Raw genomic sequence first — 19,351 nt, 5'->3', positions numbered from 1 at the left:
TTTCCTGGCAAAGTTAGTTTCTGTTGTGTTTTGGTTTGTTTGTTGGAAGGTAAATAAATCGTATCGTAGTTTAGTTTATGAGGTAATATTGTTAATTTATCTTGCCCGTTGTGGCAAATGACGAACTATATAATACTAAATATAGAAAAGTTTGTTCTGTTCCACTATTTAACCAACTCACAGGTTTGAACGCATTTACTAAGACTCTTTATGTCATAATTCTTGCATAAAACCAAAACCAATACTCATCGTCTTATACATTCAATACCACTTTCTTTAACGGTAATAATTAGAAATCTTTTAGTCATCTAATAATACAAAAGAAAAGTGTACACCTAAATTGTGATTGATCGGAGAATTGCAGGTTTCAGGCAGGGACTTTGTTGGCCTCCGAAGGGTTTTTTCTTAAAGTTGAGGAGTGTTCTTTGAAACCCAACATTTTGTTCAAAGCTCCAACATAAGCTTTAACGCTTGACACCACAATGTCCATCCCTGCTCCGGTTCCACTGTAAGAACACAAACTCAGGGAGACAGAGTAATTATTGCTATTCTGTTCTTTCATTTTCAGTTGCTAGATTAGTTTCGAAAAGGATGATGAAGAAGGTTAAGTGAATTTACCTAAAAGTTCTTTCAACAGATTCACCAGTTACCGCGTTTGTTGATGAGTAGTTTTTGTCTCCGCGGATTAGAACCCGTGTGGTCGCAATAGCATCAATGCCTTCTGTTACTGCATTCATTGAGTACTCAAGCAGAGTCGCGGGTTCCTGAATATGGAAGCCAATGATCAACATTAAATAAGTACTCATTGATATAAACACGTATATAACCCTCAATCCTAGCGAAAGAAGTACCTTAACGATAAGATCAACTGCCTTATAAGCTGCATCTACAGGTCCGGTTCCGACAGAACAAGCTACATGCTCTTTGCCATCGGAATCAGCAAGTTTTACAGTGGATGTTGAGAGACCGAGAGTTCCACAAGTTATCTACATTCCCAACTTCGATAATCAAAATAAGAATTGACTGAAGAAGAAGATAGAACAAGTAGAGAGAGAAAACAAATCCAAGCTCCAGTTTTCACCTGCATGTCCAAGAGTTTCCATACTGCCACTGGCTGAAACACTTCATCAGATACTAAAGCTATTAAGTCGGCATCGGTAACTCTCTGGATCACCAATGTAACAAAGACAATCAATAGACATTACGAATCAAGAGACATTATGCAAACCCTCCACAACACTAAAAATATTTTGAAATAGCCAAAACCCGATTCCATTTTTTTCTGCATCATCATCATCTAAATGGAAGCTAAACGTTCTAAAAACTGGGAAAAGCACCCAAACCAGTTCCCCCCAAGGTTCTTACTACCTTTTTTTGCTCTGCCACAGCTTTGAAACGCCAAAAAAGGTTGCTGAGCTGACCATCATCCAGGACATAACCGAGCTGGAAAGGTAAAAAATGATAAGAAAACATTATATTACTAAGATGGTGACAGTTAGTATGGATATGGGGACATGTACCTCATTCAAACGGTCTTTTAGTGCGTGACGCCCACTGGATACAATAAATGATAAGTAAGCATTAATTTGAACAAGACAAGCCCATCTGGAATAACAGGCTGAACAACAAAAGTTCCATACCTGAGCTTCCCTAATACAATACCAGCTTCATTTGACCGCTCGAGTCCAATCTCTTCGGGGCTCATAATTTCATATGTACCCTTGTGCTTCAGCATTCCATCCTAAATACGACCAAAAAACACACATGAACAAAGTTACGCAGAAGATTGAAAGGGTAATTATGCACGTCATGAGTTAAAAACCAAATTATTACTTCACTAAAATATTTCACTGAGAGGCTAAGCAAATTGCTATAAGGGTAAGTTATACCTTGCAAGAATTAAAATTCCAGACTAGGAGAGTTACATTTTTCCCGTTTAATATAAACGAAGCAGACTTTGGTCACAGAAACAATAAGAATAGTATTAAGCAAGTTTTGTCAACTGACCTGATGAATACCACTTTCATGTGCAAAGGCGTTTGCTCCTACAATTGCCTTATGGGGCTGCGTTTGCATACCAGTGTACTCTTCAACCTGAGCAAATGAGAATAGACCTCAAAAAGGAAAATTTCCAAAAACTTTCCCATTCTTAAGGAAAAATGAAGAATGAAGTTCAAAATGTGTACCATCTTGCTTGTCATAACAATGTGTCGGGTATCGATTCCAGTAAATAGGCCTCCTAACACATGATCTCCACGGCATTTTATGGCCATGACAACCTATACAGTTAGAATGAACTATTCAAGTAATATTAAGTAATTAAAAAGCAGCTATGGAAAGGAAGCTACTTCAGGAAGTTTTAATATCTGACCTCTTCTAATGAAGCGTTTCCAGCTCTTTCGCCAATTCCATTGATCGTCACTTCCACTTGTCTTGCACCCGAATGTGCTCCCTGAATTCAGAACAAGATTGACATATAAGTATCTTTTTGTAACAGCTAATCTCATCTAACGAGAAAAAAAAATTGACATACAGATAAAGTGTTGGCAGTGGAGAGTCCAAGATCATTCTGACAATGTGTAGAGATTACAACATTTTGGATCCCAGGAGTATTAGCTTTAATATCAGCAATCAACTGACCAAACTCACTAGGCAAGGTTATACCAACAGTGTCAGGTATGTTGAGAGTTGTTGCTCCAGCTTTTATCACTTCACCAAGAATCTCGTATAAATACTCTCTCTCCGATCTGAACACCAAGCATACATTTTTTTACAATTTTAAGTAAACAGTGAAAAAGAAACACAAATGTTGTAACTACCAATCCTTAAAAAAAGGAACTTGAACATTCAATGACGACACTTTACAACAAGATTCTATGCAACTATCAAAATAAAGCAAATCTACACTATGCAATGAAGTACCGTAGCAAAAGTAGGAAGCTTTACAAAGATACAAAGCATTTCAAAAACAGAGAATCAAATCCTAAATAGGAAAACGTTTTCTACAGTCAAAACTATTTACCTTCCAGCATCTTCTGGACTAAATTCAACATCTTCACAACCCAAACTCCTAGCAAATGCAACCATATTCCTAGCGATCTCAATAACCTCATCTTTGCTCTTCTTAAGCTTATACATCAAATGAATATCACTAGTTGCAATAAACGTATGAATCCTAGGCCGTTTAGCATACTTCACAGCCTCCCAAGCCGTCTCTATATCCTTCTTGTTACACCTCGAGAGGCCACAGATCACAGGAACATATCCGTTCTCGTCGACGGTGTTGCCAACAGTCTTAGCTATGGTCTTAACAGCTTCGAAATCGTCTTTGGAAGCAGCGGGGAATCCAGCTTCGATGATGTCGACTCCAAGCTTGGCTAATTGACGAGCGATATCTAGCTTTTCCTTGGATGTTAGTGTAGCTCCGGGAGACTGTTCGCCGTCTCTGAGAGTCGTGTCGAAGATTCTGACGTAATTTGGATCTGAAATGCGATTAGGGATGTAATCAGGACGACGGCGATGAGAATGAGATGGTAGAGGAGAAGAATCGGAGATTGAGCACGAGACACGAAACTTTTCGGCGGTGCAGAGGGAGACAGCACCGTGGTGGTGTGATCGGAGATGAATAGATGAAAACGGTGAGGATGAAGTGGAGGATAAGGCCGGAATTGAAGGTAGTGAAGAGAGATTAGTGGTTCTGATGATCGAAGACGCCATTGCAAGTAAAAAACCTAAGCCAGAGAGAGAGAGAGAGGGAAGAAGGAGACGGCGGCAGTGTCTGGTTAGTAGTGGTTACTATTTGCCGAGTGTTATTATTTTGTTTTATTTGAATTTTTTCGAACCGAAACTAAACCGTTGATTTCTATTAAACCGGAAAACAAATTGGAAATCGAACCGGTTTTTAATTCTGGTGACTCCTCCTTAGTTTTCATCGCCTGCAGCTGCACCAACCCTCAAAAGGTCGTTTTTCAAATGATAAAACTCCATTTTTAATTCTCCACTCTCCTCTCCCATTTTAGTCAAACAGGCGAAGGAACCAGAGAGTGCTTTTTTTGTATAGCTATCGTTATAATGGCTTTGACTACAAAACCTCACCATCAACAGAGATCGTTCATCTCTCCGTCGTCGCGTCTTACCGGCCAGAGATATTTGGAATCTGCGGCGCCGTCATGTCTGAGATTCCGACGCAGCGGTGTGCAATGTTCGGTGGTGGCTAAGGAGTGTAGAGTGAAAGGAGTGAAAGCGAGGCAGATTATTGATAGTAGAGGGAATCCGACGGTGGAGGTTGATCTGATTACTGATGATCTGTATCGTTCGGCTGTTCCTAGTGGTGCATCTACCGGGATCTACGAAGCGCTTGAGCTTAGAGATGGTGACAAGAGTGTCTATGGTGGTAAAGGTGTCTTACAGGCTATTAAAAATATCAATGAGCTTGTCGCTCCGAAACTCATCGGTGTTGACGTTAGGTGAGAATATGATTTTTGTTTTGGAATCCAAATTTACATATAAGCCTTTGTGGTTTTTTGGAATCCAAATTTACATATCAGCTGTTTGATTCGTAAGTTTGAATGCATGACTGTTGAATTTGGAATCTAGTTGAGGTTATTGAACTTGTTTGTGGCATGTGGCTTTGATTTTGGTTTATGCTACTAAGTGTTGAAGTAGGTGTCATTGTTGACTTGTTCCGTTTGTGGTTTCTGCTTCTGAACCGTTGGGAAACTACTTGTGTGTAATATGTTAACGTTTCTTTTGTCCTTAAAGGAACCAAGCTGATGTCGATGCTCTTATGCTGGAACTGGATGGGACCCCAAACAAGTCAAAGCTCGGGGCTAATGCGATTTTAGGAGTATCTTTGAGCGTTTGCAGGGCAGGTGCTGGAGCTAAAGGAGTGCCTTTGTACAAACATATCCAGGATATATCGGGAACAAAGGAGCTTGTCATGCCTGTTCCTGCTTTCAATGTGATCAATGGAGGTAGTCATGCTGGGAATAGTTTGGCTATGCAAGAGTTTATGATACTACCTGTAGGAGCAAATTCATTCTCGGAGGCCTTTCAGATGGGAAGTGAAGGTCAGTTAGTGATAATTTGAGTTTAATCTGCTTGAACTTTATTTTAATTTGTTTTTAGTTTGCATTGATGTCAGAAAAAAAAAATTGAAAAAGCTATGATATGATGTCTCTCTCTTTTTTGGTTTCCAAATTCCTTCTTATTGTTTTGATTATGACAAAGTATTGTTCTTCTGAAAGTAATGCATATAATCTACTTCGTTGATTACAGTTTATCATACGTTGAAGGGGATCATCAAAACAAAGTACGGTCAAGATGCTTGTAATGTGGGAGATGAAGGAGGATTTGCTCCGAATGTTCAAGACAACAGAGAGGGACTAGTTTTGCTTATTGATGCTATTGAAAAAGCTGGTTACACTGGAAAGGTAGTCGAGTTCTCCTTTCAAATGCTTAGTTCTTTATTTCACATGATCAAATTGCTACTGAGTCTTCTATGTTCCATTAAAAAACATCTTCTTTGTAAATCACTCACGTAGTTTAATTACTTTTGCAGATCAAAATAGGAATGGATGTCGCTGCATCAGAATTTTTCATGAAAGATGGTAGATACGATTTGAACTTCAAGAAACAGCCAAACGATGGAGCTCATGTTCTGTCAGCCGAGAGTCTTGCTGACCTCTACAGAGACTTCATCAGAGATTTCCCAATTGTCTCTATCGAAGATCCTTTTGACCAAGATGATTGGAGCTCATGGGCTTCATTGCAATCCTCTGTGGATATCCAACTCGTGGGAGATGACTTGTTGGTCACTAACCCAAAGAGGATAGCTGAAGCTATTAAGAAAAAGTCTTGCAATGCTCTTCTCTTGAAGGTAAACAAATAAAAAACTATTGTAATCATTATTTTCTCTTGCCCATTTATTTCTCTTGCTCATTTATTTTTCTTGCTGACCTCAATACGCTAGATCATTTAGCTAAACCTTGGTTATTGGAGTTAAATTTCATTTTGCCTGTAATTCATGGTTTCACAGGTTAACCAGATTGGGACAGTGACCGAGTCAATTCAAGCAGCGCTTGACTCAAAAGCTGCAGGCTGGGGTGTGATGGTTAGTCACAGGAGTGGCGAGACAGAGGATAATTTCATAGCAGATCTTTCTGTTGGTTTAGCAAGCGGACAGGTAAATTACATTCTCTAAACCGTGTTTACTTTACTCTCTAGAGTTCGCTTATCATTCTCTGTTTCTGTAGATCAAAACTGGTGCTCCTTGCCGAAGTGAACGATTGTCAAAATACAACCAGGTAATGAACTAATATCTAAACTTATGCTGCAACTAAATAACCACGAACCGAATCTTGACACATGAAAATGTCCGAACGTATGTTTGTTTTTACATTAGTAGTTCAATAGAAATTGTGAAGTAAAACTGGGTAAAAACAAACAAACACAACTTGGAAGTCTAATTCTAAGTGATAAATGAATATCTGAAACTGTAAGTTTGATTTATTTCCATTGCAGCTTCTCCGTATCGAAGAGGAACTTGGCAATGTGCGCTACGCTGGTGAAGCTTTCAGATCACCATGAGAAAATTGAGAAAGGCAACTCATTGGATTTTGCTTACAGAATTAGGTCAAACTAAATGAGTTTCTCCTAGTATCAGCCTTCTGTAGCTGTCTCTGAAATTATTATTCTTTAAAAAAAAAAGAAATAACAGCAACAGCTTTTTCTACGGAGTCTTGTGTTGTAATGTGATTGATACTGATGTGAAGCATGGATCGACCAGGCATTTTTCATATTAATCGGATACCCGTGATAAACCAGAGTTTGGCATTATCTTTGGTGCATTTGCATTGCATGACGATTTGATTGTTCCTAAGTTGCAATGACTTTTATTGGTTTGAAATTCTGGTCACAGCTGAGACAAATAAAATTGGTATTAAATGTCTCCTTGTCGGTCAACGAACAGAACGTTAACGTTGTTCAATCAGCTAAGCAAAATGGTTCCGTTTGAGTTTGATTTTTTTCTTTCTTATGTAACACTTTTGAAATGACGTATTGAATGGTATTGGAGAAAGCCTCTAATTGTAACAATAAAGACTTAGAACTGAAACAAATGAAATGATCTGGACGAGTCTGGAGCATGTGAGCGAGTTCTCTCGTGCCAAATTTGCTTTAGTAGTATTTTACCAGTTGAGTATAACATAAAAACATAAATGGCCCCAATAGTAAAACATTTGAGTCACGTGGAAGTTGTTTTCCGTATTCAAATTTGATTTGATTTGCATAATAATCAATGCATATTATTATTGCATAACAACGCTAACTCACGAGAACATATTCCTTTTTTTTTTTATTACTATTATTATACGCTAACTCAATGCATATAAACTGGTTAGAAATTGTGAAACACAATCGTTTCATTTTTATGTCAGCCCCACCAACTATATTTAGAAAACCTACCAGAAAAATTAAAAACAATCGGATAGCAACCAACCAGTATGTACTACCCATCTTCATATAAATTGCAAGATAATAAAATAGTTGAGAGGTCAGCAATCGGATAAGCCATTTTGATAGTAAAACTTAAACGGTAAAAGTACATATCATTGACGTTTTACGTTTGTGTTTACAATTGATATTTGATGATATAAAATAAAAAAATAAAAATAAAAATAAAAAAATTGTGTAACACCTAAATAAATCAAACTATAATTTTTTAACAACCATTTATGTGTATCCAAGTTAGATTTTTTCATATTTCTTTCAATCAAATATAAATCTATCTATACACAATGGAACTATACAATTAAAAATGTAGTATTAAACCGGTTAAAATGGTAGCAAGATCCATCGCTTGGCCCTTCCAATCCAATATCATAAAATCTAAGTTTGGTTTCAATTAATGTCCGAAAGCGTATATCTTTATTTCTTTGTAAAACTCAACTGCTTCGTGGAGTCTGTCTCTTTCATGAATTATGATGTATGTAATTTACCTACTTGTCTTTTAGATACACGAGTACATCAATTTTACGACGTCTACCTCAATATCCACACTATCGGGCAATGTAAGTGGATGAATTAACTAATTGACTTTTTTTTTTGTGCCATGTGCAAAAATCTCATCTTCGAGAAAGCACAACTGTAAACTCTCTCCTTTATTATAATAATAATAATAATAATCAGACGACCGTAACGTGTGCCGTCGACTTAATTCACGAAATAAGAAAGCTTAATAAAAAATATATATATATACACAAAAATATCAAACCTATAAATAGACATACATAATACCGATATACCGAAATCTCATTTGAGAGAAGATAAAAAAAAACTAAAAGAAACGGTATGGCGTCGTTTTGCTCCATTATTTCTCTTCTTCTTCTTTCTCTTTCGTCGGCGGTTATCTCCGATGATGCGTTATTTCAGAAACTTCCGGTGCCGGGAAGTAGGTCAGGGCCTGAAGCGTTCGCCTTTGATTCCACCGGAAAAGGATTCTACACAGGAGTCTCCGGTGGTAAAATCCTCAAGTGGCTACCCGAGACAGGTTATGTCAATTTTGCCCAGATCACAGAATCCTCGTAAGTCGTAAGCCATTTTTTTTCTGTTTCTTAACTTGGATCTTCAAGATCAGTACTTTGAATGATTAATTATATTGTTTCTTGGGGTTTTTGGAATCGGAATCTAATATCATTACTTACTGTAATCAACTCATGAGTCGTTCTTTCATTAGAAACTTTGGAGAATATATGGAATTACGAGTGGTCAGACTTGTTACTTTTCAGCCTAGTAAAATTTTTCTTTTTACTTTTAACGGGTTAGTAGGAAGATTATGTAAAAAATCCTCGAAGTTAACAGTAAAGTTAAATTAAATTATTCTTGTTACATGTGTCGCGTGTACCACAAAACATTTGGGACCATAAATGGATAGTGTTTATTTGATTTTGTCCACCATAAAAACTAAAAACAAACAAATGAATGATTAGTAGACAGGAACTTCATGTAGGGGTAGGGACAAGTGGACGAATCGCATCTCAACATTTTAGTTCCTCTTTATTTATAAGGCATACGTTAGCAAGATTTAGGTGACCAAAATGCACCTCAGCTTTCACATTTCACACACACACACACGCTTCCACGGTTCCACCTAAAAAAGGGTCAAAACTGACGTACGCACTTACGCAAATGATAACAAGAAATCACTAACAAATTTTTGTTTTTTTTTTGTTTTGTCTTGATAAAATAGATTACAGTACTAAATCTGCATGGTTAATTTTTTTTTGTTATTAAATTGTTTTTAATTGGTTTGATTACTTCAGGAACTCTTCATGGTGTGATGGAAATATTGGAACGGCTTTAGCCGGAAGATGTGGTCGACCGGCAGGGATAGCTTTTAACGAGAATACAGGTGATCTCTACGTCGGCGATGCTCCGTTGGGTCTCCACGTTATTTCTCCCAACGGTGGTTTGGCTACAAAGATCGCCGACAGTGTTGACGGAAAGCCCTTCAAGTTTCTCGACGGTCTTGACGTTGATCCCACTACTGGTGTCGTCTACTTCACTTCCTTCAGCTCACGCTTCAGCCCAATGTAAAGTTTCTATCTTACTTCTATATAAAAATTAATCGTTATACACTTTTACTATAACTGAAATATATATCACTCTGTTCATTAATTAGTTTTTCAAAAACTTAGTATATCTATACTAGTATTTTTGCAGCAGTTTTTACTCAAAAATACTTTTTGGAAAGTTTTTGCATTTAATGTATTGACTTTAATATTAGTTACCAAAAATTTCAAAATTAATTATAGGTAAGATTTTAAAAAATAAGGAAATCTGTCTACCTCATTTAAACATAAATAATGATTCTCTTTCATTTTTATTTGAATTTATATTTAAATTATCTTGAATTATTCTATAATACATTTAGTTAATAAAAATTGTGATTTTTTCTTGCATATGATGTAATAAAAAAAATTAAAACAAACATATATTACTCAATAGATGAATAAAAAATTACCGTTATAATATCCCATATCGCCTAAAAAATTGTGCAATAGTTCATAGTCATACTATAAAAAAGACCAAAATGATTCAGAATACAAATGAGTAGAAAACTTAATTTATCAGGTAGTCAAACTTAAAAAACTTTAATTTGGTTTATTCCGGTTCTTTATTTAAAAGATTTTTAAAAAGTTAAATATTATAAATATTTAAAAATTTTAAAAAGTTAAATACTATAAATATTTATATTTTAATAAAAGTATAAATATTATAAATATTTATATTTTTAGAAATTTAAACTTTATAAAATATTAATAATATTTTAAAGTTTATGAAGTTTCAAATATAATGTTTAAATATTATAAATATTTCAACTTTCAAAAAAATTAGAAGACCTTTTAAAATATTAATAATATATTTAAACTCTTACGAAACTTCAAATATGAGAAATACTCAACCGTTTTAAGAATTCTAGTACTATAAATATGTAAACTTTATAAGAAGCGTCAATCTTATAAAATGTAAATGGTTACAATCTTAATAAATAACATATCAACTCAATCTAATATTTATAGTACAAAACAATAAATATTAAAAATTAAGATGATATAGTGCGAGTTTAAATATTTCGGGACGGTATATAGCGGGACGGGGTTTGTCGATATTTATATAAATTGAAAATATCATTAATTCGGTGTTACACGGGTAAAATATTATTTCATTATTTTGTTAACACTATTGATATCAGAAAATAGACATATCTAATTAAATTGGTTAAATAAATATTATGTAAAAAATAAATTATATTACGGTATTATATGGTTTAAACTATAAAATTAACAATCATTATACAATTATTTAACCAATAAATATAACTTATAATTTAAATGTTTTAATTATATATAATTTGCTCCGCGGTGTACCGCTGGTCCTAATCTAGTTACAAAAGTATTTAGTATGGTTATATACATTGACAAGAAAATCATTCCAAATTAGTTATTTATTATTGATCTAAATAATATTTGTTGTATATGCAGCCAAGTATTGATTGCATTGGGATTGAAGGACGCGACCGGAAAGCTCTACAAATACGACCCATCAACCAAAGTCGTGACTGTATTGATGGAAGGGCTAAGTGGTTCAGCCGGGTGTGCAGTGAGCTCAGATGGTTCGTTCGTGCTGGTTAGCCAGTTCACGAAGAGTAACATCAAGAGGTACTGGATCAAAGGACCCAAAGCTGGTACTTCTGAAGATTTCACCAACTCAGTCTCAAACCCTGACAATATCAAAAGAGTTGGCTCCACCGGAAACTTTTGGGTCGCTTCCGTCGTGAACAAGTTCATCGTGCCTACGAACCCATCAGCAGTTAAAGTCAACTCTGATGGTGAAGTGCTACAGACAATTCCTCTCAAAGATAAATTTGGAGACACTTTGCTCAGCGAAGTCAACGAATTCGAAGGCAATCTATATATCGGAACTCTCACAGGACCATTTGCTGGAATTCTCAAGCTCGAAAATAAAAGTGAAGGTTCTTGTCCTGCCACTTAGGTCTCTCTGATTTGAATGCAGCCTGTGTTTACTATGAGCTTTATAGTTATATCTGAATGTTTCTGAAGTCAGAGCCGTACATTGGTTTGATGTTTATGTTATTGAATATATTGTTTTCATTAAATTTGATTTTATAAAATCCAAACGGAAAGGTATTGACTATGTTTCATTTTGTTGTATTGAAAAAGTGTGGACAACAAAACCCTCGAAGTATTCCTCAAGAATGTCGACGAAATACTCAATCTTTCGAACGAGCAATACAATGAGCCCCAACATCCTTACCCGCCAAACAAATTTATATCATAATACCTTTCTGAAAGACTTCAACAGCCGATTGGTCTATTCACACGGACTCGATCAAAAACATTAACATACACATGGACTTCCATCCAAACCTTCTATGACATTACTCAATGGTCAAGTAATTGCACTAATTAATTAAGGCTATCAAGATACATTACAGTACTCGCCAAAAATATGACGCAGTCGGTCTATTAAACTTCTGTTGGTTAATCATATCTCAAAACTCCGAAAGGTGCCAAGTTGTGTTAGCTATGCGATATTATTAGTCAGTATAAAAAATGAAAATATTGCAAACGATCCTCTATATATTAAAAGAGAAGCAGTTTGTTGAACATGCTGATGTGTCGTCGCTAGAGCGATTTGGAAAAATTTAATTGCAGTTATTCATCTCAAGATAAATATATTTACAAAAACAATTCTTTTAATTTATTAAATGTGCCATTAAAATATATAAAAAAAATATTTATTTTATTTCTATTTATATAAATATGCCATTAGAATATATAAGGTAATGTTTATTTCTATTAGTTTTAAAAAATGAAAGACTTAATCAACTATTAAAACCATAAAATATAGTTAATTATTTAATTAATATTTTTATAACATCTTTAATTATAAGTAAATTACATTCACAAAATATTAAAAAATTATTAATTTATTTAACATTTTGAAATGTAAAACTTATTCTCCGATTTAAAAAAAATCTGATGACTATTCAAGTATATTTTTAAAAAAATAATTATCACAATAATCTTAAAAATAAATAACATTTCGTAAACAATTTTAAATTTATTCACCAATTTAATTTTTTGAAAAACAAAAAATCTGTGTCCTATTTAAAAACTCCAATGACTATTCAAATATATTAAAAAATTATCAAAAAATAATTACCGCAATAATCATAATAATAAGATATTGACTTTTTAATAATTTAATAATAAATGGTGATCAGCTATCTTAACATGATACTGAATTTTTGAAAACTTCAGACATTCATTTTTTCCTATAAATTTTCACTACTATTACATTTGTTTATTATTATTATTTACCATTTTAATATATTTTTTTCATGGTATTTTTAAACTTAGGATTAGTTTAAATTGATTATTCTAAAATCATTGTCTTATCTTAATGGCATATCAATCTAGATAATAATGTGAAATATAAAATATATGAATTTGATTTTTAAAAACACAAAAAGGCAGATTACCATAACTAATAACATTTTATCAAAACTTTTTCCACCATGTTTAAATTTTTTTCTACCTTTCACAGGTGAAACATATTTTTACACAAAATAATTAAATGCAAATTTGAGTAAAGCAAAATAATATGAATAAAATTATTATTTTGACATTTTAGATTTTAAATAATAATTTTATTTAGATCGATTTATCCCGCACATAATGCAGGTTGTTACCTAGTTAGTCAGTATTTATAACTTGCGAAGGATTGTTTTTTTTTGGATCAAAATTTTCTAAACCGTATCTGAAATCAGAACATTTATATGAAAAATTATCAATAACATAATAAAATCGACCAGCTGATTGGCAGATTCTATAACAGAACATTTTAATTAACTTTGCTATTTCTGTTTATTGGGGATTCTATTTCTGTTAATGAATTTCTTTTCTTTTTTTTTTTTGCTTTTTTTTTTATTTGCTAAATTCCTTACTTTTACTTTGTTTCCTTTATCCTATTTTCTAAAATCATAAATCGAATCATTATAACAATCTTCTCTAATATCATACTTACTAATCCATCTTAGTATGATTTGTTACTATACAAAACTTAAACATTCATTCAGCATTTAATGTGAATTGCAATTATTTTTGACTTTTATGCTCTCCACAAATGCTCTCAAATCTCCAAAAAAAGAGAAATAGTCTATTTATTTACGGAAAATAGTTCTTATTCTTTATTAGTCAAGGACTCAACGTCAAAAGAAGAAAGAAATCTCTATTTACCCTTTTTATTTTAAATCAAGCATATAAATACACACACATCTAGAGACAGAATCATATACCAACTTTTAGATTCGTAGATTTTTGATAAAATTGACTAAGTAAGATACGACAATGGCGTCCTTTGTCTTTGTGATATCTCTTCTTCTTCTCTCTCTTTCTTCGGCTGTTTTCTCCGATGACGTGGCTTTCCAGAAACTTCCTGTGCCCGGAAAGAGGTCAGGCCCTGAATCTTTCGCCTTTGATCCCACCGGCAAAGGTTTCTACACCGGTGTCTCCGGTGGTAAAATCCTCAAGTATACTCCCGAGAATGGTTTTGTTGATTTTGCCCAGATGACGAAATCCTCGTAAGTTTCTCCTTCTTAGTTTCTTGGGATCTCTCAAAGTCTCAATGATTATAACTTTTTTGATCTGATTTTGCTTCTTGTTCAAGGAATCTTTTTTTTTCTTTAATAAAATATCAATTGTCATCTAATGTTATTAAGACGTTTTTGTATATATGATCATGTCTGAATTGTTTTATATTGTGTTCTCTTAATAACAAAATATCTTGTTAAGCTCTGTGATTTTATTAGACAAAAGGAATAACCTTGTCCGAACTTAAATGCTTTGTCATGACAAGAACTGTCATTGACATTTTTAATCGTTATATATTCAATTTGTTTGATTACTTATAGGAACTCGAAATGGTGCAACGGAGTATTAGGAGCCGCTTTCGCCGGAAAGTGCGGTCGACCATCTGGAATAGCCTTAAACAGCAAAACAGGTGATCTTTACGTCGCCGATGCTCCGTTGGGTCTTCACGTTATCTCTCCCGCCGGAGGTTTGGCCACAAAGATCGCCGACAGTCTTGACGGAAAGCCCTTCAAGTTTCTAGACGGTCTTGACGTTGATCCCACCACCGGCGTCGTCTACTTTACTTCCTTCAGCTCCAAGTTTGGCCCACGGTAACGTGTTTTATTCCCTTTCTGTAATACATACTTATGAACGAGTTATGATAGACAAGTTACAATTATAAAGCTACAAGTTATGTAACTAATTAATAATATCTCTTACTAAATAATTGCTGGTTCTGTAATGCAGCGAAGTTTTAATAGCAGTGGGGTTAAAAGACGCGAGCGGAAAGCTCTTCAAATACGACCCAGCGACCAAAACTGTGACTCAGTTAATGGACGGTCTAAGTGGTGGAGCTGGTTGCGCCGTGAGCTCAGATGGTTCGTTCGTTTTGGTCAGCGAGTTCATAAAGAGTAACATCAAGAGATATTGGATTACAGGACCCAAAGCTGGAACTTTCGAAGACTTCTCAAACCTTGTCTCGAACCCCGACAACATCAGGAGGTCAGCTTCTACCGGAAATTTCTGGGTCGCCTCCGTCGTGAACAAGGTTGTCGTGCCTACCGACCCTAAGGCGGTCAAGTTAGACTCCAATGGAAAAGTGCTTCAGACCATTTCTCTCAAGAATGAGTTTGGGAATACTTTGCTTAGTGAAGTCAACGAGCTCAACGGCCATCTCTATATCGGAACTCTTACCGGACCCTTCGCCGGAATCATGAAACTTTAAATTGGTTATTACTTATAACGTTGTTTGGTCATTACCATTTTTGAAATCATTGATATTTTCTCTCTTAGTCCTTAATAAAGTTATAACCTCAAATTTCCTGCCTAATATGGGGTTGATGACACATTTGTTTCTAGTTTTTAAGTCTTGCTCTTCTTGTTTCCAAATATGACCTTATTGGCTTTCTTAACAAATACGCCAAAACAAATATACATTGTACTTAACAAATATGTACATTATATTTAAATTCATACTAGAAAAACAAATATGATCTAGAATTTGAAATGTATACACGTAATATACACTGACTTTATACAACACGTTACATACACACATCGTTATACCTACCACTAAAGTAATATACTAGAATGCGGCCAGATTTTATTGGTACATACATTGATATTGACTATTTCAAATGTCATGAAATTCAAAGGTGTGAATGGTGTGATTTTAAAAAATTGATGTGCGGTGAGACGGTTTATTTTGCTCTATCACCATTTATAAAATATATACGTATATATGGTTATATTCAGGCAAAATATAGAGAAAAAAATTTCTACATTTTTTTTTTTTGGTAAAGGACATCTTTTGTTATCATTTCAATCAATTGTTCTTAAGATAATGTGTATCTTTTCATCATTAATTTTCTTTTAATCAATCATAAAATTAACATGATTTAGGCCTATTCATTTCTTAATATTTAAATGGTACCAATTTTAGTTTGATTTCTTCCTTTCTATCTATAAATACTGTCTCAACTTTTAGAAATACAAAAGAAGAAATCTTAATAGAAGGACAAATTAAAAGTACAAAAATAAATCTATAAATATCCATAGGGATAACACAAGTTGATAACAAAACACACAAACCAAAGAAACAATATGAGGTCGTTTGTCTCCGTGAGTTCTCTTCTTCTTCTTCTCTCATTTTCTTCGTCTGTTCTCTCAGTCAATCAATCTTTTAAAAAACTTCCGGTACCGGGAAACAGGACAGGACCTGAAGCTTTCGCTTTTGATTCCTCCGGAAAAGGATTCTACACCGGTGTCTCCGGTGGTAAAATCCTCAAGTGGCTTCCCGGGAAAGGTTATGTCGATTTTGCTCAGATCACCGACTTTTCGTAAGTTTCCAAGATCATAATCATGCATGCTTCTTTGTTTTTTTTCTTTATGATTGGATTTTAATGTTTTCAAAAAGTTTGATACGGAGCTTTTTGTTACTAATTAAATCCGTAACAACGTTAGTTTTTCATTTTTTACTTTGTTTTTGGTAAATAACCTTAACTTCTCATGTCGCATAATAAGAAAACGAATTAAAAATAAAACTCGAAATCAGATCTGCCACGAGATACACATTGAGAAAAACGTCGTTGTCAAATACGAACGTCAGAGTCAATCATGTTATGATCCCCGATTCAGATCTGATATGAGATACACATCGAGAAAACTTTGTTGTCAATGTACGAACTTCAGTGTCGATCATGTTATGGTCTTAGATTTCATGAACTATAGAATAGAACTTACTAATCAGAAATTAATAATGCAATCTATATTTTTTTGGGTGGGATGCTGCAACCTACTTTTAATTAATACATACATTCAATAAGGCCATTTACCTCCTTTTAAAACTATTTATTTGTACATTAATAATTTAATATAGATACTAATAATTAGCATTAAATATCATTGACAAAATAATGTAATTAACTAGAGATTAAATATGTTCTTTCATTTTTTTAATAATCAGAGAGGAGTCAGGTTTTTACCACCAACTAATCCTTGGAAGCCTTAATTAACTACAAATTATATATATCCTTTTGTCTGATTTCTAAACTATAGAAACTATGGACAAAAGTTCTGTAATATTCAAGTTACATATCCCTAAAAGAAACACACACTCCATGATGATTGGCCTACGTTAGCAAAACTAAGTGTCGTTTACGGTATAACAAAGATTTAAATCTTTCTAAACACACGCCTCCCTAAGTAAAAGTCAAACTAACGTTAACATAAGCATTGTTGTCTAATACGTATGGAGCTATACAAATATCAACTCCACATTTAACTATATGTATGTTTCTTTTCATATTATATTTGCCTTTAACTATTATCAAAATTGATTTAATTTATTTCAGAAAGTCGTCTTTGTGCGACGGAGCACTTGGAACCGTTAACGCCGAAAAATGTGGTCGACCAGCGGGAATAGCTTTCAACGGGAAAACAGGTGATCTTTACGTTGCCGATGCTCCGTTGGGTCTCCACATCATCTCTCCCGGCGGCGGTGTCGCCAAGAAGATCGCCAACAGTGTTAACGACAAGCCTTTCTTGTTTCTCGACGGTCTCGACATTGATCCCACTACCGGTGTCGTCTATTTCACTTCCTTCAGCTCAACATTTGGCCCTCGGTATAGTTTTATTTTTTTCCTCTATATCTAAATATAATTACACTTATCACATATATAGTAAATTAACAAAATAAATATATTTTCAATAGAAAAAAATCATATAAATAAATATAAATACACTTATCATATACATAAGTTAATAACTGCCACTTTATGTCCTAACTCCTAATGTACATAATATTGCTCATCTGAATCGGTTAATAGAAAAAAGTTTTTTTTTTATCTTAATTATACTAATTGTATTGGTTATGAATGATGCATATCTACAGCGATGTGTTGAAAGCAGTGGCAACAAAAGACTCGACAGGGAAGCTTTTCAAATACGATCCATCGAAAAAGGTCGTGACTGTACTGATGGAAGGTCTAAGTGGCTCAGCCGGATGTGCGGTTAGCTCAGACGGTTCATTCGTGCTGGTTAGTCAGTTCACAAAAAGTAACATCAAGAGGTATTGGATCAAGGGATCTAAAGCTGGTACTTCTGAAGACTTCACCAGCTCGGTCTCGAGCCCTGACAATATTAAGAGGATCGGTTCGTCTGGAAACTTTTGGGTTGCTTCGGTCGTGAACTCAGCCACCGGACCCACAAACCCTTCGGCGGTTAAGGTTAGTTCTGATGGTAAAGTGCTTCAGACCATTCCCCTTAAAGATAAGTTTGGGGATACTTTGGTCAGCGAGGTAAACGAATTCAATGGAAAGCTTTATATCGGCGCTCTGTTTGGTCCTTTTGCCGGGATTCTTAAGGTTTAAAAGTGTGACATTAGTTTGGGTTTTAGAAATAAAGTGATTGTGTCGAAATAAAGTCTTGACGGATCAATAATGTATGTCAATATATTGGTTCTGTTCAAATAAAGTTGAGTTTTTTAAAATATGGTTACAAATTTCAAGAAATAAAGTAGTTTTCTTATATAAAAAGAATTGTTATGTTTTGTGCATCACGTTTGGATCATTCATATATAGGCCAACTACCTACAAAAGAAATGTTCACAATTCATTTTATTTGAAAAAACCTTATATTTTTTTTGGATAAAAATCGTATATACATGTTACTTTTGTTGGATACACAATTCATGAATTCAATCATAAATATTAAAAAATTATATTCTTTATCAAAAAAATAACAATAGTAATCTTTATTTCTGCATGGTCAATCGGACGACTCCGCACTTCCGCTACTTCATTCACATGTAGTAAATTGACGAAACATTTTTTTAAAAAATATTAATCAACTGCTCCTTTTTCATCAGTCTATTTCTAATCAATCTTAAAATTAACATAATTTAGGAGTATTTCGTTCTATATATATATATATATATGCAAATTACTAATATTAGTTTGATTTTTTCATCTATAATACATTTGTTTGGATCAACTTTGGATATACTTGAATAGTGTGAATACAATTAAAAAATAATAATTTAAAGGACGTTAAAAAAAAACATACTAAAATCAAATCTATAAGTAATTAAGTATACATACGGATTAGAGGACTCATTGTAATAATAAGAGACTGGTAACAAAAACACAACCAAGAAACATTATGACTTCGTTTATCTCCCTGGTTTCTCTTTTCTT

The 19,351-nt window shown here is 34.0% G+C and overlaps 5 protein-coding genes across 5 annotated transcripts; 4 read left to right on the top strand and 1 right to left on the bottom strand.

Annotated features, from left to right (window-relative positions):
• Positions 1 to 207: 207 nt before the first annotated feature.
• On the bottom strand, positions 208 to 3,801 carry LOC104751274 (2-isopropylmalate synthase 2, chloroplastic). The gene is made up of 12 exons (XM_010473193.3): positions 3,023 to 3,801; positions 2,534 to 2,747; positions 2,372 to 2,452; positions 2,187 to 2,279; positions 2,008 to 2,094; positions 1,641 to 1,741; positions 1,521 to 1,554; positions 1,369 to 1,443; positions 1,082 to 1,165; positions 852 to 986; positions 619 to 764; positions 208 to 506 (listed from the first exon to the last, which is right to left on the bottom strand). The coding sequence occupies exons 1-12, from the start codon at positions 3,715 to 3,717 to the stop codon at positions 368 to 370; spliced, it is 1,884 nt and encodes a 627-aa protein (XP_010471495.2). The 5' UTR covers positions 3,718 to 3,801; the 3' UTR covers positions 208 to 367.
• Positions 3,791 to 6,837, top strand: LOC104751273 (enolase 1, chloroplastic). The gene is made up of 7 exons (XM_010473192.3): positions 3,791 to 4,466; positions 4,762 to 5,069; positions 5,278 to 5,432; positions 5,561 to 5,878; positions 6,038 to 6,184; positions 6,255 to 6,305; positions 6,523 to 6,837. Exons 1-7 carry the CDS (start codon positions 4,072 to 4,074, stop codon positions 6,586 to 6,588), a joined length of 1,440 nt encoding a protein of 479 aa, XP_010471494.1. The 5' UTR covers positions 3,791 to 4,071; the 3' UTR covers positions 6,589 to 6,837.
• Positions 6,838 to 8,110: 1,273 nt separating this feature from the next.
• LOC104751272 (protein STRICTOSIDINE SYNTHASE-LIKE 12) lies at positions 8,111 to 11,715 on the top strand. Its single transcript, XM_087490773.1, has 3 exons — positions 8,111 to 8,582; positions 9,321 to 9,590; positions 11,043 to 11,715. The coding sequence occupies exons 1-3, from the start codon at positions 8,350 to 8,352 to the stop codon at positions 11,551 to 11,553; spliced, it is 1,014 nt and encodes a 337-aa protein (XP_087346899.1). The 5' UTR covers positions 8,111 to 8,349; the 3' UTR covers positions 11,554 to 11,715.
• A 2,061-nt stretch (positions 11,716 to 13,776) lies between these two features.
• LOC104751271 (protein STRICTOSIDINE SYNTHASE-LIKE 12-like) lies at positions 13,777 to 15,486 on the top strand. Its single transcript, XM_010473189.2, has 3 exons — positions 13,777 to 14,167; positions 14,498 to 14,767; positions 14,904 to 15,486. Exons 1-3 carry the CDS (start codon positions 13,935 to 13,937, stop codon positions 15,379 to 15,381), a joined length of 981 nt encoding a protein of 326 aa, XP_010471491.2. The 5' UTR covers positions 13,777 to 13,934; the 3' UTR covers positions 15,382 to 15,486.
• Positions 15,487 to 16,149: 663 nt separating this feature from the next.
• LOC104751270 (protein STRICTOSIDINE SYNTHASE-LIKE 11-like) lies at positions 16,150 to 18,645 on the top strand. Its single transcript, XM_019237964.2, has 3 exons — positions 16,150 to 16,495; positions 17,510 to 17,779; positions 18,049 to 18,645. Exons 1-3 carry the CDS (start codon positions 16,260 to 16,262, stop codon positions 18,524 to 18,526), a joined length of 984 nt encoding a protein of 327 aa, XP_019093509.2. The 5' UTR covers positions 16,150 to 16,259; the 3' UTR covers positions 18,527 to 18,645.
• Positions 18,646 to 19,351: the final 706 nt, after the last annotated feature.

The sequence above is a fragment of the Camelina sativa genome, chromosome 16, assembly GCF_030686135.1.
Source record: "Camelina sativa cultivar CO46 ecotype springtype chromosome 16, ASM3068613v1".
Taxonomy (NCBI): Eukaryota; Viridiplantae; Streptophyta; class Magnoliopsida; order Brassicales; family Brassicaceae; genus Camelina; species Camelina sativa.
The sequence above is the reverse complement of the archived record's forward strand: the minus strand, read 5'-3'. Positions and strand labels throughout refer to the sequence as shown.